The sequence below is a fragment of the Ursus americanus genome, chromosome 20 (genome assembly GCF_024610735.1).
Source record: "Ursus americanus isolate L20-20 chromosome 20, mUrsAme1.1.p, whole genome shotgun sequence".
NCBI classification, from domain to species: Eukaryota; Metazoa; Chordata; class Mammalia; order Carnivora; family Ursidae; genus Ursus; species Ursus americanus.
Window position 1 is genome coordinate 23922403 of NC_142146.1, and position 27312 is coordinate 23949714.

At 40.1% G+C, this 27312-nt stretch overlaps 1 protein-coding gene across 2 annotated transcripts in view; it reads right to left on the bottom strand.

Annotated features, from left to right (window-relative positions):
• KCNH8 (potassium voltage-gated channel subfamily H member 8) overlaps nucleotides 1-27312 on the bottom strand; it is a 360902-nt gene that overhangs the window by 36133 nt on the left and 297457 nt on the right. For both annotated transcript variants that reach the window (XM_045791943.2, XM_087870334.1), the window contains exons 9-11: nucleotides 21752-21951; nucleotides 20635-20884; nucleotides 14642-14856 (exon numbers count right to left, since the gene is read on the bottom strand). In XM_045791943.2, coding sequence (XP_045647899.1) covers nucleotides 14642-14856; nucleotides 20635-20884; nucleotides 21752-21951 — 665 coding nt within the window. The remainder of the gene's footprint in view (nucleotides 1-14641; nucleotides 14857-20634; nucleotides 20885-21751; nucleotides 21952-27312) is intronic.

A 27312-nucleotide genomic window follows, 5' to 3' on the forward strand; every position in this document is an offset into this window, starting at 1 on the left:
ACTGTTGATTAATACACATTTTGTATGTTATACAGTATTATATACTGTATTCTTACAATAAAGTAAGCTAGAGAGAAGAAAATGTTAAGAAAATCATAAGAGAAAATACGTTTACAGTACTGTATTTATAAAAAAAAAAATTCCACGTGTAAGTGGGTCCATGCAGTTGAACCCCGTGTTGTTCAAGAGTGAACTGTAATTTTAAAAATATTTTTTTTGTGTTTTCAAAACCCTTAAAGGTTATATATTGATAAACTACAGTAAGATTTTTAAAAATTACCCCTCTCTTTCTATTCTATTAGCACTTACGAAGGTGTTCTCTTTCAGTTCTCTCACTGAAACTCTGGATCCCTTCTGTTCACACTTCCTTTTTTTTTTTTTTTATTAATAATGATTTTTTATTATATTATGTTAGTCACCATACAGTACATCCCCGGTTTTCGATGTAAGGCTCGATGATTCATTAGTTGTGTATAACACCCAGTGCACCATGCAATACGTGCCCTCCTTACTACCCATCACCGGTCTATCCCATTCCCCCACCCCCCTCCCCTCTGTAGCCCTCAGTTTGTTTCTCATAGTCCATAGTCTCTCATGTTTCATTCCCCCTTCCCTTCCTGCTTCCCGTCTGGCCATAGTGCCCAACGTTCCTGTCAGAGATGACCGCTAGGTGGCGCCATGCCTTCCCGCCCTCTTCCGGTTCTCTAGCGAGAGAAAGCATTTGGAGCCGGCGGATCAGTGAGTCTCTTATCCCTTCAGCTTTATGATACACAAAGGACTTAGGGTGAAAAAAGTCCTCACGTTGTTGCATTTGTTAAGTACTTTGTCCAGTGTCTGGCATAAAAAGTAATTAATTCCTGTTAATAAATGTTAGTTATGTTATTATTAATATATTGATTATGAAGAAAAGTTTTCTTTGAATTGAGTTAATGGGAAATAGGGCATTTTTAGCTATGGATATTCAAACACTCACACAGATGGATTTGTCCAACTGAAACTGGTATATACGTAGGGCTCCTTAATAAAGAGGCCATAAAATTGTTGAACATGAGTTTTCCCCACATTGCTCTCCTAGCAGAGGGCCATCAACCCACGCCACAGAACTCTTCTTTGTGCAACACTACGTGGAATACTTCCTATAAAGTAATGACTTGGTATTCTATGTTTTTCTTTCTCAACACTTTTATCTGCTTCACTTAAACAAAATGAAGCACTTTAAAATTGTCCATACAGTCAAGTCAGTGATAATGTATGCAAATTAACTCAAGCACGATTTTAACTTCCTATCTCTAAATTCAAATGTATGAATTATAAGGCTTTGGGATTAAAAGAAAAGTCAAGGGGCGCCTGGGTGGCACAGCGGTTAAGCGTCTGCCTTCGGCTCAGGGTGTGATCCCGGCGTTATGGGATCGAGTCCCACATCGAGTCCCACATCGGGCTCCTCCACTATGAGCCTGCTTCTTCCTCTCCCACTCCCCCTGCTTGTGTTCCCTCTCTCACTGGCTGTCTCTATTCTGTCGAATAAATAAATAAAATCTTTAAAAAAGAAAAGAAAAGTCAAAGAGTCTCTTAACACTTATTCAAGAACTTGGAAAATGCAGGATGATTTTGAGGGAGAGAGATTTACTTATAAATATGTGGTTCATATCATTCTAGAAAAGCAAAGGAGGAAAATACACACCATTATGTGAGAAAACTAGAAATTTCTCCACACTGACATAGATTTTCAAAGGTTTTCATGCTTCAGGAGCTATGTACCAACTCCATGATTTGGGAGTTCAGCGGTTAATCAGTGCTAAAAGAATTTGCAGTTTAAACTCATTATACTGAGCTGAGATTCCATGCCCCCCAATGACCTGCTTCTGATTAGGGTACAATGGCTCCTTGGTTAGCTTGTAAAATCAGCTACTATGTAATTGTAAGGAAATACAATAGCTGGTTTCGTAAGAGTTTCGGGGTACACGCTGAGTACTTTGGTTCCAAACCAGGTCGGTGAAGGAAGTTGCTCAATCTGGTGTGAGAAGTTTTCGTATCATAACTCCTGATGGCACTTCTAAAGCTAATGTGAAATGCCTAATTCTGCCAAGGAAGCTTACTGTCAATTATACACTGTAACGAAAAAGGTGAACAGCCCTATATTTTGAAAATAGTGTTTGTACCAGCAAACTGAAATGAGCTACTCTGCTTATTTAAACCGCAGAGCCTTGGTTAAGCTCAGTTAGCCAGAGAAAATAACAGGCCTATATAGGAACATGATAGAGGGGTCATAGGCAGCTGCTACATGACCAAATGCATATTTTTTAAAATATTTATTTGTTTGGGAGAGAGAGAGAGAGAGAGGGAGAGGGCAAGAGCAGGAGGGGCAGAGGGAGAGTGAGAGTGAGAATCTCAAGGAGACTCTACGCTGAGCATGGAGCTGGACGTGGGGCTCAAACCCAGGACCCTGAGATCAGACCTGAGCTGAAACCAAGAGTCAGACATTTAACCAACTGGGTCACCCGGGAACCCCCAAATGCCTATCTTTTATGATTAAAGCACTCTGTGAAACTTAAGCATGAAGAATATTGCGTTTCAAAGCAACTATTTACAAGAGTTTGTGCAAAGCAATTCTGGTCCTTCAGTTTCCAATCTGCTGGATCAGGCTGTGCTTGTGAAGTTGTGTCTTTGGGGATTGTGGGAAACTGGCACGTTGGATTCTTTGATGGAACAATTCTGGCCTTAGTTGGACTGTGAAGGCATACTACTTTTAGGTAATATAGATGCGTCCAAAATAAGTCATTTGGAGTCCCACAGTGGGAGTCATATTCTTCCTATTAATTTCCATTAGATCTTTAGGACATGTAACTTCTACTTGGCACTGGCTCTAAATCATTGACTTTAAGTATCTCCTCCTCTCTTCCTTTTTGTTAATTCATTCAGAATTTTTAAATAAATACTTTTACTTGGAGAAGTCCATTAAAGTGATTCTATGGTAAATTATTTAGAAAAACTGAAAAAATATTTTAAGGTATGAATACCCTCCTATTTATTAATCTATTTGGCAGATACATATTCCTATAGGCTGAACTTTCACAAAACGATGGTGCACTTCTCTGTCCGGCAAGCTGCAAGCATCTGCCTCACGCTTTCCACAAATTACTAAAGGATATCATGTGTGCCCATTCTGTGTTTCCTGAAGAACACATTCTCATTTAAAGTCGAAACAAAAACACAATAGTAAAATACAACACGTACAGAGAACAAAAAACAAATAATTTGGTTGCACATCTTTTTCAATGTTTAAAAATTTTCTTGAGCTGGAATAAAAAAAATAATAGAAAGGTCATGCTAGAAGGTATGACCTATGGTTCAGCCTGGTTAATTGTTCACCAACTGGTTAGCCGTTCATCCGGGTGGATGCACCCTGTTGGACACACAGCTTGAGGAGATTTCCCAGACTGCCTGCACGGAGGCTGAATCACATGACTCATTCTGGCCAATGGGATGTGAGCAGAAGAGATCTGTGCCATTTCTGGGGCTGGCCCCCGAGAAATACAAAGGCAGCCGCCACCCTCTCTCTTAACTGGTTGGCTGACTGGATACAAAGTGTCTGGGGAAGGACTGTGAGTTCCAGATGGCTCTGAGGCCTGAGGGGTGATGGGGCTACCAGATAGAGGAAGCTTGGATTCCTGCATCATCAAGTGAGAAGCTGCCACCTGTACACTGTGATATGAATGAGCTTTACTGCAAAAATCGTTTGTTCTACTTATTGTATTAAATTACTGAGACTTGGGGTTGTTTGTTGCAGCATTTAGCTTCACTCAACTGACGGTTTCTTAGTGACCATTTAGGCCTGAGATGAGGAACTGGAGGCCCGCAGAAGGAAAGCAACTTGTCCCAAGTCATACAGTTTCTATGTGTATTGGATCTAATACACGTAGTCATGGCTTTTTTGACAGAATCCTGTTTCCGTTTTTCTTTTCCCCGTATATAATGCTAACATTTTGTCCCATCAAGACGAAAGTACGACTAATAAAAGAAAAAACGTAAACTGTACAACCTGGAATAGAAATATGCTTCGTTAACCCTAGCCGGACCTGGGATTGTTTATGAATCCTGGCAAAACGCAGTGACACAGATCGGTGACCATATGCTCTGCTCTTAAAGAACTTAATCTTCCGAGTGGAACATATAAGTGGGATTACCACATCACTAAAAGCTTAGCATCTTACAGATGTTCATCTCAGAATTTTTCCTTAATCATTTTCCTCAATGACATGGAAACCAAATCCTTTAAATCCCGATTCATTTCACAGACCTGTATCTCCATGGATCCCTCCACCCTTATAGAGTTGTCCTTAGTACCGCGGGCTGGCCTGCCAATTCATAATCTCAAGGTACTTCAATCTCCCCCCCTAACCTGGCATCTTGCTTACTTCTGATTTCTGACTACTTGGCTACTGTTTCCTTCAGTCAAAGCCGCCGCTCCTTTGGCATCCCATATGCTGGGTTTCAATGGCAAGCAGATAGATGCCTCCAATCTGATGAACCGGAGGCCTCCAGATCTGCCTGCCGAGCACAGTCTGCGCTGGGGTGTAAGCAGACTGTCTCTACCATATGTCATCATCTCTGCCGTCTACACCCTTTTGGGGAACTTCACGGGAAAAACACTATTAGAGATGTTTATCCTAGGATTTTGTAATTTGTTTTTTATTTTAATTTAATTTCCACCAACTTAGCTCATTTAGAACAGTTTTAATTATACCACCCACTGACTCTATGTTTTATCAGTTGAGTTTGGGCTTGGGGTTAAAGGGCTAACCGAAGAAATGTTGTACATGCCCAAGGATGACCGGTGAAATATTAGACTAGCAGAGTGCAAACAGTGAAATATATACTATAGTAAAACAGTCAGGATTATTCTAACAAGACCCAGGAGATCCAATTCTTGAATGAAAAAACAGAATAAAATTATGTTTTCAAAAAGTCCTGACATACAGAGGTAAAGTATTTGCAGATTGATTGAGGAATGTTAAAAATATTGCTTCTTTCACCTGTATTCTTTTTGTTGTTGTTGTTAGAGGGGGAGGGAGAGAAAGGGGAGGGGCAGAGGGAGAGAGAGAATCCCAAGGAGGCTCCACGCCCAGCACAGAGCCCACTGTGGGGCTCTGTCTCACAACCCTGAGATCATGACCTGAGCTGAAGTCAAGAGTTGGATGCTTAACCAACTGAGCCACCCAGGCACCCCTTTCACCTATATTCTTAATCCTTTTCCATAACTGTGTGTATGTGCACATAAAGGAAGTACTGAGAACATTTTATTTCAATTGATAAGAAGGCCTCCAACTTCTTACAAGAGTGAAACTAAGCCTGAAAAGAATGGAAATACTATTTTGTACATCTGAAATGATCGTGGAGTGGAGATTTCACAGATTTACTCTCAAACATGGAACAAAGGAAGAATGAAGAACCATTACATATATAGATGACTGAAAAGCCTGTACTTGAATGGGAAGACATTTTCCCAGAACTAGTCGGTGACCACAGGGTTATTAATAATAGATAGATGGATTTATAAGCGAATGAAAGCACAAGTACTAAGAGAAAGGACAAGTTGGATGGCCAAACTACAATGGTTCAGCCGTCTTACTCATCCTCTTGTTAAGGAGATTTCTCTCCTGAAACATTTAGGCACAGTGGGCTTTTGATGAGACATGACCAGTAATAGCATTAAGGTTAAGAAGATTAAAGTGAATGTTATTCTGGAAATTCAGTATAGCTTCTGCCGTAAGTCAGGATGGCTGAAGGAAACCAACTCTTTTAGGAGAATTATGTTCTGATTTATAGCAGAGTGCTTTAGTGGACAAATGTACTAGGCTGGGATTCAGAATGCTGGCGTTTGACTCAATTTTATACTACTTGATTCTTTCACTAATTCAGTAATCTCAGGCAGGAACTGCTGGGACAGCCAGTTCCTTCATCCGTTAAGCAAGGATTCAGGGGTGATACCAGGATTAAAAATTAAATGAAAGGAGGTAATGTAAACAAACTCCCTTGCTCCTAATACGTACTTAATAAACATTAACATCCTTTCCTCGTCAGCAGATGTGCTACTAAATATGCAGTTAACACGAAAAAATAAAACCTATTCAGAAACATTTTAATTTTTTGACCAAATCTACTTTGAAACACATACCTGGAAATGGTTGATGGACGACTCCATCCCAAAGTAAAAGTCTACTTTGTGCAAAGGGAATATTCTAACTCATTTAGGTATATAATTCACTTAAGTTAAATACCTAACCAATGACTGGATTTTTAGTTCTCTGAATGAATAGATTTTCTTTGCTCCTCCCTTTAAGTCACTTGTAATCAAAGGAAAAACTGAGTTTTAATAGATGGCACTTAAGATCACTTCCAGTCCTAATATTTTATTGTTCTGTGGATATGGAAACATATGTATGTGTGTGTGTATGTCTGTGCGTGTGAATGAATTAAATTCCAATCAGCATTCATCAAGCCCATACTTTGTACCAGCAGTTTTACTAGGAAAATGATTACAAAGATGAATAAAATATAGTTATGGCTCTCGAAGAACTTATATGTATACAACTGAATTCTCCACTTACAATTTGTTTGGGTTCTTCAAATATTTTTTTTTAATTTTCTCATGAAAGTATAACATACGCAAAAACATGCACAAATAAAAAGCGTACAGTTTGAAGAATTATCAAAAAGTTGTGTGGTTCATTTTCTCTTACATGTGAAGCTTATTTTTCCATGGAAACATGTCTCCCATGAATGTCCCATTAACCTAAAACAGAGCTGACATTCACTGCTCCTAGGAGTAAGGGACAGAGGAAACATGTCTAACTTTGTTTTGGTGGATAAACTTACACTGTTTCCATTGGGTTTAGGATTCAGGTGGTGTGAGACTGAACTTGCAGTTCCTGACCTCCCTTGCTTACTTACTGAAGGACTGGACTAGTTTTTACCTCTCTCTTCTTTAACTAGCCTTCTTATCTAATACATGAACTTAGCAACTTAGCTCCAAGAGTATCGTGAGAGTTAACAGAAGGCAACATTTGTAAAGTGCTGAGCATGCATCTTGGTTCACAGGAGCTGTGATACCATCAGCAGCTTCGACACCACCTTCACTTCACAGAGCCTTGTCCAGAGGTGGGCTCCGTTACCCGAGTCTACAGCAGAACTTGAGGGCAAGCTCTGGGCTTCTATGGTGGCTGAAACAACCATCGAAAATGCAGTGGGGAATAGAGGACCCTAGGTTACAGTGGGGCAGGGCAGAGGATTCCTGGTGGATGCAGTCTCGGTAGTTCTTCATTCTCAAGGAATGTGCTAAATGGAGTCCTGCCTCTGTGTGTGTGTGTGTGTGTGTGTGTGTGTGTGTGTGTGTGTGTGTGCACATACAAATGTGACACTTTTTATTACACGCTGATCATCTGCTGCTCCCTGCAGGATGGAAGTAACCAGGAAAGTGGGGAAAGAAAGACTTTTATCTTGTTTATGGGGTGGCAGGTGGCCTTTTATCCTCTAACTTTCTCAACTCGGCTAACCCCTGCTTTCCCCAAGGAGCTTAAAAATCTAAATGTTCACTATTCAACTTGCAAACACAAGCTAAAATACCCAGATGTCCTCAAAATGTGGCTGGTCTCTGCAGGATATGCCTCATGCTGTTTGACTGACAAATGACTACAGGGGACAGAATCCAGAGGAGATGAAACAAGAGCCCATTCAGGGTGGTTTAAAGCTTTTTATGTGCTATTTGTTTTTTTTTTTTTAATATATGTTTAAATAAGATTTGCTTTCTAAGAAAATGTTGCTGCGATATGATTGCACAACCTACAGTGATGTGATTCCCCATAGCTCATACAATCACTGGTTTTGCTTCATTTGTCCAACAACTACCTCTGACCACCCACCACTTTCCTGGATCTTATTTCAACTCTTCAGTCCATGGGTTGCTATGGAAACCACCATATTATTACAGTGTAATCTCCCTCCATCCTTGACCCCTTCACACAAACACTCCCACACACAATAATTGATGAAACCTGGGTAGGCACTTGACTTGAGCTGAACCACTCAGTCCTTCTACAGGAATCTAGAATCAACTAAGAGAGTCCAGCTTAATCTGCTCCCCACTTGAATTGAGGAGCTGCTATCTGCGACCATTTCTTGTCATTTGGACAAGGAAAGAAAGACAGCATGATGATTGAAGGAGAGAGAAATGGAGAAGCAAGGAAAAGTAAGAAATGTGGAGAAAATCCTAACCTAATTATAAGAATTCCTAAGATCCAGGTGTGTGTATGTATGCACCTGCACGTGTGTGTGTGTGCGTGTGTGTGTATTTTATTTAATCTCATAAGATACTTGGAATCCTTAAAATAAATCTTCTCTGCTTCTGATGCTCTATTCGAGTTGGATTTTTATTGCCTACAATCAATGTCCTTATTCTAAATTGCCCCCAAACTTACTAGGATCCTCAGACTGCCTCCTTGCCAATGCCCCACACTAGCTCTGTCCTAAAATAAGAATTTAAAAAAGAATCAGTCTGTAGTTTGAGAAGAATTAAGAATAACCTTTTTTCTTCTTAGGAGTACAGAGCCTTCACCTCTCTGAGGTGGGAGAAAGAGAATTTCACGGTTAGAGAGGAATGGTCCAGTGGAGTCCATTCTACCCTGAGATCTTTCAGGGGGAAACAGATGGGGACAAGACTGATAGTAATGGAGGGAATGAAGCAGTAAGCCTGGGTAATTGCTTGAAGAAAAGAAGACACTGAAGGTCTTTTTGCTGCAGTCAGAGCAAGTAAGATGTTAATTAAGTGCCAGAAATTCAACAGCAATCTTCATTTACTGAAAGCCATCAATGTAAACACGATGCTGGGCTCTGGAACGCAATCTTTTCCTCCAAGGTAATATGTTTACCACAACTTTTGAATCCACTGAAAGACCAGTATGAGAAAAGTTTCAGAACGTAGAAAACATACTGGGTGCAAGTAAAATATCTAGGCCATTATTTACCGAGCTTCTCCTATCATATCTGACACCACCTTCAGCACCATAAAAGTGTACGGTAGGTAAAACAATTGACTACAAGGTATTTCATGTAGGGAGAGTATTTTAAAATATACAACTGACAAACAAAACACCTGTTGCTCCCGGAATAGCAAGGAAAGCTGACATGATCAAATGACACGGGAGTCCTTCAATATGCAATTTTCAAAGAGTAATTATTTCAAAAAGGTGCAGAATTAATTATGTTCTCTTATTACGTAAGACTGGGCCAGCAGATGCACACCTACCCACAGGCCACTCTCGAAGAGCTGAGTATCAGGGCTGTCAGATACGATTTTTTAAATTATTATCATTTGGGAAATCATTTTCAAGAAAATTGCTTCCAAGTAGCCCAATCCTATTCCAGTCTGAAATGGGAACTAAATTTAAACCAAGTCCCTCCTTTGGAAATAGCTCTCTTTACAATCTTGAATTAAATTGTACTATAGTCACATAGGCGGCAAGAGATGTTGGCAAATCACAGACTTCACTTGGAAGATCTATTCAGGCTTGCTTTTATCTAAGGGAGGAAGCCCAGAGTCAAACCTCAGGGTACAGTACAGCTTAATTACTCAAGAAATTGTCCAGTGCCAAGTGGTCCAATGGACACATCTCAATAGTACCTGGGAATTAGATGCTTTTGCTAGTGCAATTTGTGTTTGAGATAGGGGCTGCCTACTGAATACTTCAAACAAAATAAAGATTCACCTTAGCATATAAAAGGCATGGGGTCTAGACCCCAATAGAAATATGAATTCGCATTCAGATACCACTGAAGCTAATGCTAACTAAGGAACATGAGATATACTTGACCAGATTCCACCATACACATTAGGGACCTTATACCTCACAGTTAACCATTAAGTGCGACAGACTCACGTGTTACGCTTTGATGAAGTATTTTATAAACACAGATCAGCTGCTTTGCTAGACCCTGGAATTTTCCACATGTAAATTCATTTCACCCAGAAGGTTTTTTAGTCTCATACCCTAGGCAATAAATGTGAGGAGGATAACAGTCCAGAATGATTTATTGGTTAAAAGTATTGGTTGTCTGCTTTCTGGGGGTATTAGTGTTGTAACAGTTCATCTATTTTTACAGAAAATACGTGTGTGAGCTTAGATTTGAAGACAGATCCTTTTTCATCTTAACACAACTTACTATTCCAAACTACCTGGAGGAATTACATTACCTATATTGCAAGGGGTTTTTTCCTTATTATTCAGCTTAAATTCCTCTTATGGCTTTTGAAAACCTCTTGTCTTGAATTTAAGGGAATGTGAAAAAAGAGCATTTCCAATTTAGCTATTCTTTCAATTTGTTCTTTTAAGCCTTACTACTGGTACTTTCTTTGGCTTTGTTACTTCTTAGGAATCTAATTCTGAATTCTCTTAACTTTTCCTTTCATTTTATTTTATTAAGTACTCCATATGTCTAATGTGGGGCTTGAACTCATGACCCCGATACCAAGAGTCGTATGTTCTACCGACTGAGCCAGCCAGGTGCCCCTCTTAACCTGTCATTTTAAATTCCATTTCCTGGCTATGTGCCTGCTGTCTTCAGGACTTTATTCACTTTCCTAAAATTTTACATAAGTTTCAGGTCCCAAAGTAAACTTTCTGACATTCATTCATTCACTCGTTGAATAGATATTAAATGTTAATTCTACATTGGCTCCGACGTAGGCACTGAGGCTGTAGCCTAGAGTAAAACAAAGCCCACATAAAGTAGACATTCTGGTAGGAAAAACTGACCGTGAACAAGCAAATATACATATGATATACATATTAAAATAACTTCTGAAAAAGATAAACAAGGTGATGTGCCTGAGGAAAACCTGGAGAGACAAACTGCAGAGCAGAAGGTCAGGTTAGGCAGGAGGAGCTCCACCGCAGGAAGGGAACGCAGGCCAACGTGCTGGGTGTGATGCTGGACGCAAGACGTCACCGGATGGGTCTGGAAAGGCAGGCGGGTGTTGGAATGCATAGGATCTCCAAAGTTATGGTTGAAGTCTGGATTTTATTAACAGTCTATGTGGATCCATTGAAATATTTTAAGCAACGGAATGACATGATCCAGTTTATAGTTTTGAAAAGGTTGCTTCTGGAGCCTTGAGGAGAGAGGGTGGTAAGGGAATAAGAATAGGGGCAGGAGGACCAATCGGGATACCACTTCTCATGTGTCCTGGTCAGATCTTTCAGCACCTTCCACACCGACACGCACACACGCACACACACACACACACACAACCCCCACAGGCTGGTGATGGCAAATTGACTCTTCCATTACTATGAAACTTTAGCATTCTACTATGTTTATTTATATATGTTTTACCTATTAATATGGCCACACTGGAACTTTTGCAATAAATTATGATTTATATGCATTTGTTTCTCTTGAGGGTCACTTCAGACTTTGAAGTGTTCAATTTATAACTATACTGTTTAAGCATGGAGCCTGGTCTCTATAGAGAGTAGATGTAGGTTGTGGGGAAGGAGGATGTTAAGATAATGTGGAGGTTTTAAGCAGCTAGGATAGGTCAGCACCTTAAACCACCCAAGTATGATCAGATATGTCCAAGTGGGAAGAATGTGCACGTCCTCGAGGGCTCCCTCTCTCTACCTCAGGAGCCTTCTCTGAACTTTGCTGTAGCCTCTTGTGCTATGTTGGAGGTGGGCCTTCAAAGTCCTTCTCCTAGAGGTCACTGACCTCAAGAAACTGGGGAAACACCCCTTCCTTTACTAAAGAGGTGGGGAAACTGAAAGAGGAGATTTTATTTTTTAAAGCTGATTAGACTACATGACAATAATGAAAAATTGAGGAAAAATGAGGGAACACACTTAAAGTTTAATAGGTTTCATCACTGATAAACCCCTCAGTAAGAAACTAGCATCCTTTTTCAACCACCATTGCTGTTTGCCCTTAAAACTGTAGCTGATAAGCCTTCTGAAAAGAAGCAATACTTAGGGTTCCAGCTATCATGAATAGCTTACATGGAACTGACCCTCGAGTAAAAACCAAAGCTGGACAAAACATGTAAAATTACTGTTTGGAAGCACCGGAGCACAATCAGCTTAGGGAAGGCTTGAAGGGCCGTGGTCCCCGAGAAAAGAGGGGCACACCAACGCAGGCTGTGCATTTACCCAAGTATCTTCCGGAGGGAATTTGCTATTGCCTTGTGAGGTGGAATAGAGTAGAACAGAAGGAGCCATCTTCCTGGCAAAGGAGACTGAGGATGAAGTTCAGGTGACACAAGCACCTGGGATTTGAGGAGTAAAAGCCCAGAGAGCAGGTAACTGCCTCAGTGTGGCCCTGGACGCGTGAGCCGGCTGCTATCGTGAGCGTGCACAGGGCAGCGCTCCGAGAGACTCGGAAGGAAACAGCACCTGGGAGGAGCAGAGTTCAGCCACCACGCGTGCTGAGGAGACGGAGGCTGGAGTTCAAGCCCCATCAAACAGGCTTTCAGCTGAGATCCTGGAAAAACCGTGGCTTAGGAGTGAAGGCTACAGCCCCCGGGGATGGGCAAAGCTGAAACAGAGCAGCCTAAAAATAACCTGCCAGGAACTCTGGGCAGGATGGAATTGGCTGGTTGGAACCTGATCAGCCTGCCAAGAGAAAACCTTACCTGCATGGAGGAAAATAATAGAATAATTTTCATAAACAGCATCTACCTTTGAACAAAAGTATGACATCTGCTAAAAAGAAGGAACCAAATGACCACAGCAAAACAAACAACGCAAGAGAAAGAACAGATAATGAAAGTAATCCCACAGGCAATTCAGGTATTGGAGTCTAAAAATCACTCTGATTTATGTTCCGGCAAATAGAAAAAAAAAGAATATAAAATTTGATCAGAGATACAGATCCTTGAAAAGGAATCAAATAAAAAGAAGGCAGGGGTTGAGATCCAATATTTTCCACTCTACTAGGCTGAGGCACGCTGGCTCTTTTGCTCTTCCCGCATTTCTTTTCTCCTTTCTGGTTGCTTCCACCCTCCAGCACGTCTCCATGCTTCAGAAATAGTTGTCCCATGAGGCTGTCTTAGAGAGTGCAAAAGACAACTCTAGTTTTAAAAGGGGCCCCTATTGAGGGGCACCTGGGTGGCTCAGTTGGTTGAGAGTCCGGCTCTCGATTTCAGCTCAAAGCGTGACCTCAGGGTGGGGGAATCGAGCCCCACTCTGTGCTCGGTGGGGAGTCTGCTTGAGATGCTCTCAATCCCTTTCCCTGTACCTCTCCCCCTGTGCTGTCTCTCTCTAAAATAAATAAATCTTAAAAAAATAAGTCCATCTGTTGAATCAGAAGATATGAAAAGTGTCTTCAAAAGAGACAACAAACCCAGTAGTGTATAAAATGACAGATATCTGTGTTCAGATTTTAAAAGGACAGCTATCTGTGCTCAGACTCTGTCCCAGTCACGTACAAGTCTGTGCGACTACATACAAGCTACTTAGCCGTCCTGAATCTGTTTTCTGTTCCATAAAAATTGATTGATACTTACCTTACAAAGTCATTTCAAGCTCTAAATGAGATGCTTTATCTAGGCAGAGGGCTTAGCACAAATAGATTCCCAAAAAATATTGATACGTCCTTTGATGTTTGCTATCAACAGTGGAGAGAAGCACACATTCAAAACCGGTTAATCTTGAACTTCGGGCTGGGATACCATCTACGTATTGATTGTCGTTTGATATCCTCAACCAAGATGAAGTAACATACAATTTGTGTTCTTTCTCTACCTTTCCAAGTGAGGCATATTAATGACTGACAAAATGCCTGCACAATATGGGTTAGTCGAAACCAGAGTTCTTTAAACTCTCGGGAAAAAAAAATCGAGTATTGCAAATATCTGGGACAAAACTCGAGGCAGCGATCAAGGCTTTCGTTGTTACAGAATGCTGTTCATGCTCTGGCTTGCCTTTCAACAATCATTCCTATTAAATCATTTGTGTCTCTGACGCATCTAATGAAGTCATGGTCGCGATCAGCTTAATCCCAGGATGCAGAGTAGTACCCATTTTGTTGGGAAAGCTGTTTGTATAAACTGAAACATGCAGCAAATATATAATTTCATAAAATGCTCATTATGCTTTCAGCGTGACAATCTTTGGCTTGAATCCTTTTATGCATATTTAGTCATTTTAAGATAGACTGTTTTGGGTACTGGTTAAGAAAAAGATTATTCTTAAGCAAACTCCCTAACAAGCAAGCGGAATAGTAAACAGTTACAAACACAGCAAACTCTGAGCCATATATTCTATCTGGAGATCTTTAAATTCTGGAGAAATCACACAATGTAGCTAAATATTATATGTCACTGAAACTGATTCTCGTTATAAGCACATGAAAATAAGCAAGAAAAAAACTGAATTAAGGGAATTCATCTGTAAACAATACTTTTCTAGAATGCTGATAGACTCCAGGCTTGACTTCTAGCTAATTATTTAATTGTTCAACTAGTGGCTGAATAATCACGCCTTATTCATTCAGAGACTCTTACAAGTGAAGTCATGACATGTGCTTTTACTGTTATAAATGATCTCCAGGCCCCATGTTTTTGGTCTCAGCACTAATTAGAAGTGAGACTTACATCACTCTCATGACCTTCTCGAAGGTTGTATGTGAGGTCATGCTGAATGTCTTCCATGAATTTATGAGCATATTCTGGGTAGAGGTCTAGCACTTCAAAGAGTCCTTTGAGGATGATGCACTGAAGGTCGCAGTAGGTTAAAGCCTTCACATCTGCATTGGTCTTGATCACTTGGTCCTTAATTGATAGATTTGCTCCAATTAAGTCCCCTTTCCCTTGAAACAGTGAAAAAAAGAGACATGTCACTTTTAAAGAAAAGCAAGCTGGGACTGGAGATTTCATTTGACTTACAGGCTTCCCTTCTCTGAGGTGACACCACAGAAGAAAAAGACACCTTCGTCTCGGCAGTATGGAGATTTGGGGCCTGGTATTTCTCTGTTGGGGGGGGGGGGTTTCTGTACACACTAGAATGTTTAGCGCCATCTCATATTCCTGACCCCAGTGGTGACAACCAAAAATATCTTCAGACGTTATCAAATGTCTCCTCGTGGGCACAACTGTTCCTGGTTGGGAACGGTGGTCTGGGAGATAAGGACTAGCAGAGCCACAGTTAGGAACTGTCGGTCATAGATGGGCTCCAGATAGCCCCTCGTGGCATTCGATAAATGACTTTAGACAAAGAGTTGATATTTTTGTCACAGTTGCCTCAACTGCTCAGGAGAAATAATAATGGCTCCAACTTTTTTTATTTTTGAGCTCAAAAAGGCTCTGTATAAGACCATTAAAATGTGTATTAATAATTTTGTTTCTAGCCCAATCATTGGCTTCATCATCAGCTTGCTAACTAACATACGCAGGTTGTTTTATTTACTTCTGAACACGTCTATGAGAGAGGAGGGCAAGGAGGGAGGAGGTGCCCTCCCTCCCTCTCCTCAGAACGGGGAGGTAGAGAGAGGTATTGGACATCACGGACGGCGACATCTGCCAAAGGAAAATGGAGAACACGGCCATACTTTTGATACTCTTGATGGTAGAAAAGGCGAATTTTCCCATCAAAAAAGAAAACGAATAAATAAAAACTAGGAGGTCTTAGCTTGCGCCACTGCAGGGAGAGAGACCCACCACCACTTTGTCATCTGCGCCCGCCCCACACCCAGCACCCCTGCTATTTTGCCTACAATGCTGCCGCCCATGAGTCTTAAGCTGGATTCCCCTGCCTGGGAACTAGCTTGCTTCCTTGAGCTTGCTGATTAGATCATATTGGACAATGTATTTGGTTTTTTTTAAAGATTTTATTTATTTATTTGACAGAGACAGCCAGCGAGAGAGGGAACACAAGCAGGGGGAGTGGGAGAGGAAGAAGCAGGCTCATAGCGGAGGAGCCTGATGTGGGACTCGATCCCATAACGCTGGGATCACGCCCTGAGCCGAAGGCAGATGCTTAACATCTGCGCCACCCAGGCACCCCTGGACAATGTATTTGAATCTTTAAAATTGGTCGGTTGATTTGAATCAGTTTAGCCTAGCAGGAAGGTGAGCATAAATGTAAGTGCTAACAAAGGGCTGATTGCAGATTTATTTTAGACACAAGCCATTAATTCACTCAGCATCCATGTGAGAAACACGAAAGAAAATCCATCCAATCCTCAGACAAACTTAGGTTAAACGCTGAAATAATATGATCTAAGTTCACAGAAGACGCTGGCATTAGATTCATGGCTCCAACTTAAAATTTCTTTGCTTTGTCCTCCTGCCTGGTCTTGAAATTTTATTATTTTTTTAATGGCCACTTTGCTCTGTCTCACAGGGAATCAACAACCAACCATTGATCCACAGAGAAACCACCAAGCAAAGAGTATCTTTGGAATGGTATAGAACGAATTGTCCTGTCCCTCATTCAGTTAATTTTTTAACTTCTAAATTTTTATTTTTATTTTTTGTGCCCAGCATTTCTGGAAGGAAAGTCTCTGACTTGTAACAGGCTTCAATAAAATTCTGTTTTGTTAAATTTCACAGTAAAAGGAAACATGCCAAATTAACCATGAATATTTGAAATAGTCATAAATATATAACAGATAAAAAGGAGCATTTTAAAATTATTGAATTACATCTGCATATTAGCTCTGAAATAACATTAAATTCACACCTTGAAGTTGAGCCTATTTGGCCAAAGGAAAAAAGGACTGAAATCTGCACTTATGGAAGTTGAGGGAATATATAACTACATGATGCTGGAGAATTCAAGTGGGATTTATTGTTGTCACCATACTGCTAAACTTGGCAATTTTGTTTCTTACATATTTTGTTAGAAATCTAAATTGGTGCTCAAAAACTCAGAGTTGGACACTGATGTAAGATGTCAATATAGCCGGGATGCTTTGGATATAGCAGATTTTGAAATTTGTTTATCTCAGGACAGTTTATCACCATGCGGAGTCTTGCTACAAAGAGCATTTATATTTTCTGTTAAACAACTGGTGTTCGGAACGATGTGAGGGTCATCATACTTACATACCTTGGGTGATCACAGCATGGCTATTTAAGCCACAGTGACCCCCGCTATAAAAACAGCACCAACATCTTGCCAAAGTTGGCACTCTAGAAAGAATTCCAGTTTATTAATTCATTTAATGAGTATTTATGAAACACTGACAGGCGTGCCGGTCCTCGTGTTCAGCTCTGGTGCGTGTGCACTGGTGAATAAGAACATGGTCCCTACCCTCGCTGATTTTATGGTCTTGTGGGTTTCTCACTATCTAGATTTAGGACCTTGATCTAAGTTTCTTATTTACTCTGGGTCTCAGTATCCTTATTTCTAAAAGAAGAGAAAGATTTCTATGGTCTCTTACTATCTCCATTTTTCAGAATTCTACTATTGATATTTGCTAACCAGTTACTCTTCCCTGGGGGATGGGTGTGGGGGGGGAAAGCTGATGGGGTACAAACCATCCGGGTTGGAGCAGTCACGTGTTTAATTATAATTAGGCAGACTAATACCATCTGTGAAGAGAACATTTATCAGTGCTTTGTCATTTTCTTTTAAACAACAGTGATGAAATTGGTAGAAAAACACAATTACCAGGACATGAAATGAAAGTGTGCAAGGCAAACAAATTCTATCTCCGTAACAAATCCTCGACTCTATGTCAACCTCTTCCCCAGGCATCAGATTAAGAAATGCCTTCACGATTGATTGGACAACTGAGTTGCTTGAATAAGTTGTGGCTTGACAGCTGTTTGGTGATACTTCTTCCCTACAACATTATATATTAATTCATTTTGTTGGCAGAGTGAACATGTATTAAATATCTACAGATCAAACGTGAAGCCATGGGCTTAAGTTTATCAAAGTCAGTTTTGATTTTAATTGGCCCTATAAGACAATATTACCATAGGGAGAGTAAAATACTCAATCTCCATTGAAATACTGTTAATCACAGAGATGAAATATTAATAATTTGTTATCCTTGTTTGGGTTTCGTCCCAATACACATACGAGTATTTAGAATGGTCATGCGGCAATTTGCATTTAGATCACTTTTGGTGTTCGACACAGTAGAAACGAAGATGTGAAAATGTTTATCACGAAAATCATAATTTATGGAGGAAGTTGGGGCCAAGAGCAAAAGGCAATGGATTAACTCTTTCAGCTGTGAGTAGAATTTTTTAAAATAAAAAATCCAGTTGAATTATGTATTACTAACAATGTTAATTACCTAGAAGCTGTTGAATTTGTACCTATTAATGTTCTAATGTTATAGACGATGGCTTCATATTCTATTCCTAGAATTGTTGCCAGCTACCGAATGTAAAAATACACCAAGATTATGGAAAAAAACAGATTATGTGTATTTAAACATAGTACATTATTTTTGCTTACAAGCATATCAAACCATATAGTTTTGGAAAAATAAATGTATGCCCTCTTAAAAGCCAGCTATGTCAACAGGCAGGCTATAAAACTTATATGGTCCTAAGGAAACCCATGGAAAAGTATTTTATGATTAAAGGTAAGTTTTTGAAGCAAATTTAGAAATAACTGTCAATTTTAATTTAGAATCACAAAATAATAGAATGACCATTGATAAGTGAGCAGGAATGTTAAATTCTCCTCTTAAAAACACACATATAGAAAGCCTCACTCCGACACTGATAATGAACTGGCCAAGCTGAAAATAAACTTGGTCAGTTGCTATTCCGTACTTTTTTTTTTAAAAAAAGTTATATTTAAATTCAATTTAGTTAACATATACTGTTTTATTAGTTTCAGGGGTAGAATTTAGGGATTCATCAGTTGCATATAACACCCAGGGCTTATTACATCAAGTGCCCTCAATGCCCACCACCCAATTGCTGTACCTCCCCACTCCCCACCTCCCCTCCAGCCTTTCTGTTAAGGAGAAGAAACATAAGAGGGTGAGTCAAGAAATGAGCCACAGCTTTAAAAGGCAAGCCCGACCTTTTCCCTGGTAAGTGGCAAACTGGATGAATATGAAGCGATGAGAAGCCCGTGGGTACTCACTATTCACTAGCCTCGACCTCTTCAGCTTTAATCAGGGATAATCACACCAGCCTAACAGGGTAGTAGGGTTTAAGTTGGATAATGGACATAAAACACCTGGCTCATATTATGGATTCAATAAATTTTAGTTCTCTTCCTTTTCCCAAAGTTTAATCTGTTTTGAAGCTTATGAACTCGAATCCAGAGAGAGCAGGCTTACAACGATTACACAGAATAACTGGCCTCACTTGGAGGTGGAAGGAGCACCGGAGATAGAATCAAAAGACCTGGGTTAGCTTTGACTTTGAAAAAACAGTGAAAATATCACTCCCATCTATCTCTTTGTGTTAGGAAGGCTGAAATAAGACCCTGCATGTAAAAATATTTTATAAATGGTTAAGTTGTTTATAAATCTTTGTTCTTAAATGATATGAAAAATAAACTAGCCCCTTCTTATTTTTTTTTAAAGATTTTATTGATTCGACAGAGATAGAGACAGCCAGTGAGAGAGGGAACACAAGCAGGGGGAGTGGGAGAGGAAGAAGCAGGCTCATAGCGGAGGAGCCTGATGTGGGGCTCGATCCCGTAACGCCAGGATCACGCCCTGAGCCGAAGGCAGACGCTCAACCGCTGTGCCATCCAGGCGCCCCACTAGCCCCTTCTTATTAACACAAATTCTAAACATTGATGTACTACATTGGCTTTCAAAATATATTTATTGTTTAGGCCACAACCTGACACATTCATAGGCTTTCAATAAGTATTAGTGGAATAAACAAACTAACAAATAAGAGATAGTGATTTTAAGAGAAGTACACCTAAAATCGTGAGTAGGAATTTGTCCACATTAACTCTACGTGTCCTCTTCTGTCAGCTGACCTTTTATTTCCATGAAAACCAATTATGTCTGAATAGATGGGAGTCAACTTTGTGGAACAAAATCTTCACAAACTATTCTGTGGAGTTTCTTTGAGGAAGTAAAAAAAAAGGCTTATGGCCACCTTGATGATATAGGATTAGTGACTGCAATGAGAGCTGTTTCTCAATGCATAATCATTTTTGCACTATTTCTAGCCCAGATGAAATAATTTTTATGTTCTTCCCTGAATCTGCAGAAATGCCCTCTTAACACTGACCAGCTATTTTATCAAAAGGCAGCAAGCATCACGACTAATAATTTTGCTTTAGGAATCAGAAAGAACTGTGTTCATTCTCTTATCATGTTATTTGGGACAAATTAAGTTAACGAAGATACTATTTATTCATTTGTAAAATGGGGTTAAGATACATACTGCTAGATTTTTAATCCAGAATGAAATGATATGTTGTATGTAACACTCAGCACAGCGTAAACTCAGTATGTGGCATAATAATTAATAATAAACAGTTGGCAAATTATATACACTTAAAGAATAATCCTGATTCCATATATTCACCCAGAATTTTCTTACTCGCAATAGCTATATCTCCCCCCGCTCCCACCCCGCCATTTTCTCTTCTTCACTTATGCTCTAGGGTAAAATTTCATGAAGCTTTTTCAACTCAGACCTACCAAGAATAGCCAGCACCATGCTGTCTTTAAGAACTTCCATGGAGCCTGAGCATACAAAGTAGATGGCCTGCAAAGCATCTCCTTGACGCAGCAAGTACTCCCCCGGAGCACAGAAAGAGGTTTTGATGTGCAGAGACAGAGACCTGAGGCAGCCCCGGCTGGCACACTCAAAAAGGGACAACTGCAGGATTTCCTTGTTCAAGTGCATAGTGATGTCAGAACGCAGCTCGTCTGGAAAGTCTTTCAAAAGCTGTCAAGATGAAAGAAGAAATCAAGCTGGGGTAAGTCCGGTCTGATTGATTTACTCTGCAAGAGAAGAGGGGTGTTCTTCCCACTGTTGGACCAACCAGAGTACAGAAGAGGAAATATATGTCTATTCAACCCTGGGGCGATTGTTCAGCAACTGTGACCCCAGTTAGGTGCTACTTAAAAATCAGCTGATAATAAGTTTGGAGAAATAGGATAAATTAATAAAAGACTCTAGGACGAAAATGTATGGCTTCTTGTGACTTGCTTCTCACAAAGACTCTCAGGACAGAAGGTATGGAATTTGGACCCACTGGTGTTTCCTCCGGCATCATGATCATGTCAAGGGAGGAGAAACCAAATGATCACTTAGAAGTGTGGATTACAGTATGGTTGGGCGGTTGAGGCACGGTTGCTTTATTTATAGGATTCTTTTCTTACAGTGGTGCTCTGGGGTATTCCTGGAAGTCCACAGATAACACATGCGCCAGAAGACATTTGCTTTCTTACTTTGTCCGTTTTAAAGGCACACATTAACTTGGTTATCTAAGAATCCAACATTACACAATTCAGTGGTCCTAAGAATGGAATGGTTCCTCCAAAGAGGGTCAATGAGAATGAAAGTTAGTCCACCCGATCAACCGAAGCAGCAAATTAATGTAAAACATCGGTCCATCCAAAGTGGCATCATGAAAACATAAGCCAAAAAGGATGAAAGAAGATGGACCGAGTTTCATGAGGGATTAAAAAACAGAGATAAAGAAGCTGGTGGGTGTGTACTTTGCTTCTGAGACCTGCTTTAGAGCACCTTGCTTTACCTAAGAATATGTGCTTTGTGTCTGAAAACTTGAACATGAGAAATGAACGTTACCTCATTCGAATCGATTCCATTGTTGACTGACCAGGTTGTTTGGAAATATTCGAGCATCCTCTGCTTAAGCTGCTGGGGCAGGTGATGGACCCGTATGAAGTCCTTCAGATCCTTAGTTCTAGTGTGATAGAGGGACCATCTGGAGTACATCCTCTGTATGATCGCCGTCACGTTTCCAAACACCAAGGCATGCATCAAAGCTAGAGAAGACAGCACAGCATACATGGGGGAGAAATAGGATGGACGGGTTCACCCCTTGAGCCTAAATTTAGCTTATATAACCTGAATCCAGCAGAGTATGTTACTGTGGCCATGTTGCTACAGCTGTTCGTACAGCTACTTTGTCAGAGTGCATCCTGATGCCGTCCTTGGAATCCAAATGGCTTGATCAAAGTAAAAATATCTTTTAAAAATACTCATAATAGGCAAAATCGGCCTCTCTGACTCACGCTTCATCTGTTAGCTGCTATTCTGGCTATGACAAAGTTGTTTGTACTTTTTACGTCTATATTATTTTAATGGGTATAGTTTAATAGCCATGAGTAAATAATTTTAATATAATTTCATAAAATAAGCTATAAAGTTATAGTTCAATGGTTATCATAATAACAAATACATTTTAAAAGTAAATCTATTCTAGGGGCACCTGGGTGGCTCAGTCCAACTCTTAATTTTGGCTCAGGTCATGACCTCAGGGTCAGGAGAGCCCTAATGGGCTCCGCCCTCAGCATGGAGTCTGCTTGTCCCTTTCCCTTCCCCCTTCCACCTCGCCCCCACACTTGCACGTGCATGCACACACTCTCTCTCAAAAATAAGGAAATAAAATCTTTAAAAAAAGTCTATTATAACCGGTTAATCTTTACTAGTCTTTTCCCCTAAGCCATCACTTAAAATTAGTATTCGGGTATTAAATAGAACACATTTTTATTAATAAAAGCATGAGAAAGTTGCTAGAAATGTAATTGAGGATTTTTTTGAGCAATCTAAAGTGGAAATTAATATGGCTCCCATCACCAACCTTACTTTAGCTCCGCGGTTATTTAAATTTTGGGGGAGATAGCAGAAAATCTGACACCATTAAAGAAACAAATGCATCCACAGAGAAAAACAGGTATTCAGATGGTACCTATATACATGCGACTCCTGTTTTGATGAGATTTCTCAGTCAGATGGTATTTAATCCCCACTTCCTCGCTGAGCCTTCTCCTTTCTCAGAACACCACCAGATTATAATAGGATAGAACACTTTGTTCACAAGAATTCAAGAGCTGATGGGGATTGGAGATGGGTCTTCTACTGGAAAATAAGTGATGTCCAGGAGTTGCCCACTGTAAGGAGTGGTCAAATATCTTATAGTCAGAAAAAGCAGGACAGGAATTTGCACTAAATTGTCATTAGCCAAACAGAACTTGAATGGCCTCTGCAGACACCAGCCGATAGTCCGAGAAGGCCTTGGACCCACCTGGGGCTGTGGCACTGGGAGAGCTGAGAGCCAGGTCTAGTTACATTGATGGGCAGATCAACTCTCAGTGATACTCAGATTTCAGCCCTGATCCCCATCCTGGACAGAATTGACAATGAGGTAAATTCAGGGGTTCGGTGAAATCATCTGTTTCAACAGCTTTTGGGTTAAAAAAAAAAGACTAAAAATTTAGTAGTTTGTCTATTAGGATCTATCAAATCGTCCCTGTACCAAAATCTCAGTGGCCAAGAAGCTCTGTTAAAGTTTCTTAGCATCAGAATGGATACAATAGTGCAAATGTGTCAACATACTACTGCGTCTATCTTCCTGAATCTCCATCCTGTTTCAGGATGGCCCCAGGTAAAATTCTTTCTTTCCTCTACATTTGCCAGAAATTAGTGACCACTGGCATGCTAGTTTCAATCTAATCTAACACTGGAATTAAAATTATTTCAGGTTATATATCATCATTTCTCTGTGGAAGATATGGTCACCACACCTCGAAAGATGGTGATAATAAGGAAGCCCCCAACATTCTGGAAAATTACTAGAATAAGGTTAAACTTAGGATCTGCATACATGAGGAATATAAAGTTGCAGAGAGAATATGGGCTTCAGAATCAGACACATCAGGATTTGAAACCTGACTTTGGCACTTCCTAACCGTGAACTTGGGAAGATGTATAATTGCCATGGATACCGGTCCCTAATGTATAAATGTGCATAGTATTTACTCATAGGGCTTTTTTTGAAATCTAAGGAGTTAATATATATATTTTTAAAAGTGCCTAACATTGGGGCGCCTGGGTGGCTCAGTCGTTAAGCATCTGCCTTCGGCTCGGGTCACGATCCCAGCATTCTGGGATTGAGCCCTGCATCGGGCTCCCTGCTCAGCGGGAAGCCTGCTTCTCCCTCTCCTACTCCCCCTGCTTGTGTTCCCTCTCTTGCTGCCTCTCTCTCTGTCAAATAAATAAATAAAATCTTTTAAAAAAATAATAAATAAAAGTGCCTAACATTTTGTGTGAAAAACAGAGGGTGCTCAATTTATGTTCATTTTTCCCGTGAGAGTGGAAAGCATAAACAAGAATTTTCAACACACTCAGTGGCCTAAAATATGGGGAAAAGGACTCAGTTAAGGTTTTCCAGCAACCTCTTAAATACTTCAGAGTGATTGTTAGTGGAAATAACTTCTCGATGAAAGACAAGAAATATTTAGTAAGTTCTTGCTCCATACAAATGTAAGTATATGTTCCCCTAAATTTTCAAAAATGAAATGTCTTCCAACAGGAGCAAATTATTCCAAGAAAACTGGATATTGCCTAATAACTTACTGTTGAATGGCTCTTGGGAAACCGTAAATAGAGGTCCATTCTGTATGTTTGTTAAAGCACAGTAACTCTGATGTCAAGAACTTTGTTTGGAAGAAGAGACCTCTATTTAAGGTAAACACTCAGCGAAGAAAGGAAACAATTCTGCTCCAAGTCAAAGAAATTAAACACCGATTTCAGGCTCCCTTAATATACTTATGGGCTCAGTGTTTGGAAGCCCTGCCATCTGTAAAAGTCTGTAATAGTCTTTCCTGGAGATTAAACTGAGTACTGAGAACAATTTTATTTCATTTATTTTAACACTGCTTTCCTTAATTATGTGTATGATTTTAACTTTGCTTTGCTTAATTATAATGTGTGTAAAGCACTTAAAGTAAGAGAAGTAATATATTCAGATCATTTAGCATCCTAACTGTACATTATCAATAAAATGAATTACTGGATTCATCGTAGCATTCTAAGTGTTGTTGGGAAGTCCCCGTCTATCCGAGTCACCATAATTTCACGGTCTCATTTCAGCATAGGCAAATACTTCTCCCTTAAGTGGTTAAAAAATAAGACCCCCACCAGTTTCTGAAGTTATTTTGCCTCTTTGTCCCTGGTTATGGCTTTCGGACCGGCAAAGAGTGAACACAACTGTCAGGCCAAACCATCCTGGGTGCTGTGGCTTAAGAACTGCAATAGCCAGGTCAGTTTGGAAGTTACCATTCACTTTTCCTTTCACTCCTCGCAGATCTGATGTATATAGTTCTTCAAGTAGCATGTTAGGACTGCTGCTGAGTGTGTGGGAGGCTCTTTTGCTTTGTGTAGGAATTTTGTATAAAATGCGTTTTGTAAAATCTCGGCTTAACAGCAGGTCTTGGGAGGAACCTCCATGATTGGGGTCTCGGAAGAAAGTAAACAGACTTTAAATGAAAGTGCTAAACTCTTAGAGCGCTGCCTGCTCTTCTTTCTCCTTGTCTCGCTTTTCTTCCTCTTTTCCTCTAGTTTCCCTTCCCATTTCTCTTCCTACCTCCTCCCTTCCCTTCCCTCTTCCTCCTTCTCCCTCCCCACTTCTCTCTCCACATTGCGGGCAACACTGCTCCCCTGCGGTGTAACACCCCTGCTGAGTTCTTCGCCAGCCACTCTGCAGGGCCCTCAGACTGTTTGCCCCTGATAAAAGGAGACCAGAGCTCAGGCTTTGGGTAATCTTAGCCACCCTCCTCCCCTCTCCCACCTACTCACTGACCTGGAATTTTCCACGCCTGGTAGAGTACACAGGTTTGTGGATAGCAGATGGCAGAGAAAACAGAGTGAGAACTATTTCCTAAATGATGAATTCAAATGGCAGTGTAGACATCTTTAAAAAGCCTGAATTTGTGAACACCATAGCCCATATGGGTCCAATAAAATTATGTCAGGAGAATATATATTCATATATATAGGATGAGAGGACCCAAGGAAAGCCTTAACTGTTATGAATTTCACTTTACCTTTTTCAGGACAACAATGCCTCGTTTTTTTTTTAAAGATTTATTTATTTATTTATTTATTTGTTTATTTATTTATTTATTTATTTGAGAGAGACAGCGAGGGAGAGGGAGACAAGCACACTCCCTGCTGAGCAGAGAGCCCAACATGGGCCTTGATCCCAGGACCCTGAGATCATGACCTGAGCCAAAGGCAGACACTTAACCGACTGAGCCTCCCAGATGCCCCAACAATGCCTCATTTAAATGGGACATGTCCTTAGGGATGAGTCACCTTCACCAGGAAGTTTTATCTAACCTCCGAGCCTGAGCTGATGGACCCATCAGTTGGGGCTGATTTGTTAGGTGACTATGAGGCAGCCATTACTAAATATGATAGAAGAGCTTTTAAAGAAATGGGAAAATGTTCTAATATATTTTGTTTCATGGCAAAAATGATATGCAGAGTTAATATAAATATTGTCCGAAAGAGGGTTATGTATGTATAAAAAGACTGAAAAGATTATTTTTTGGTAATGGGATTTTATGTAATTCTAATTTTTGTGTGGATTTTTCAGTCTTTTCTAAATGTGCATTATAATAGGAAAAATTAAAATGGAAAAAGAAAGAACATCATCTGCCCAAGTTCCTATTTCCATTACTAAACTGTGAACTCCTCGAAGGGAAGTATCATGTCTTAGTCATTTTTGTTTCCCCAGCATCTAGCACAGTGCCTGGCATCCTTTAAGTGTGCCATAAATATTTATGGAACTGAAGTGAAACTCTGGTCATTTGATACTCTCTTAAAAAAGTTTTGTCATCATAAACAATTTGCTTAGAAAGTATATTATGAATAGTTCAGCCCCAAACCCATCCCTTCACCCCCATCCCATGCCACAAAGGCAATCTTTTAAAATTATTTATTTTAGATCTTCTTGTGATTATCATCAATATTTTAGACAACATAATTTTACTTCTATTGCTTGACTCATCATGTTAAGACAAGACCTAAAAACAACCTGACATGAAAGGTGAGAACTCAGCTGTTACCTACCTTCCCATCCCACACTTGGTAGTTACTATTTTTAGCTCATCTATTGTAATTTTACAAGGCAAAATTAATATCAATGACACAACAAGAACATTACACAAATACTAAATGTACAGCTCATTGAGATTTCTTAAAGTGAATCATCTTCCTGATGAATAAATAAGATATTACCAGCACCCCAGGGCTCCCCTGTGTCCCCTTCACAGGTACTAACCAGCCCCATTACCAAAGGTAACTGCAGTTGTGAATTATATTGCAATCCATAAGCTTTG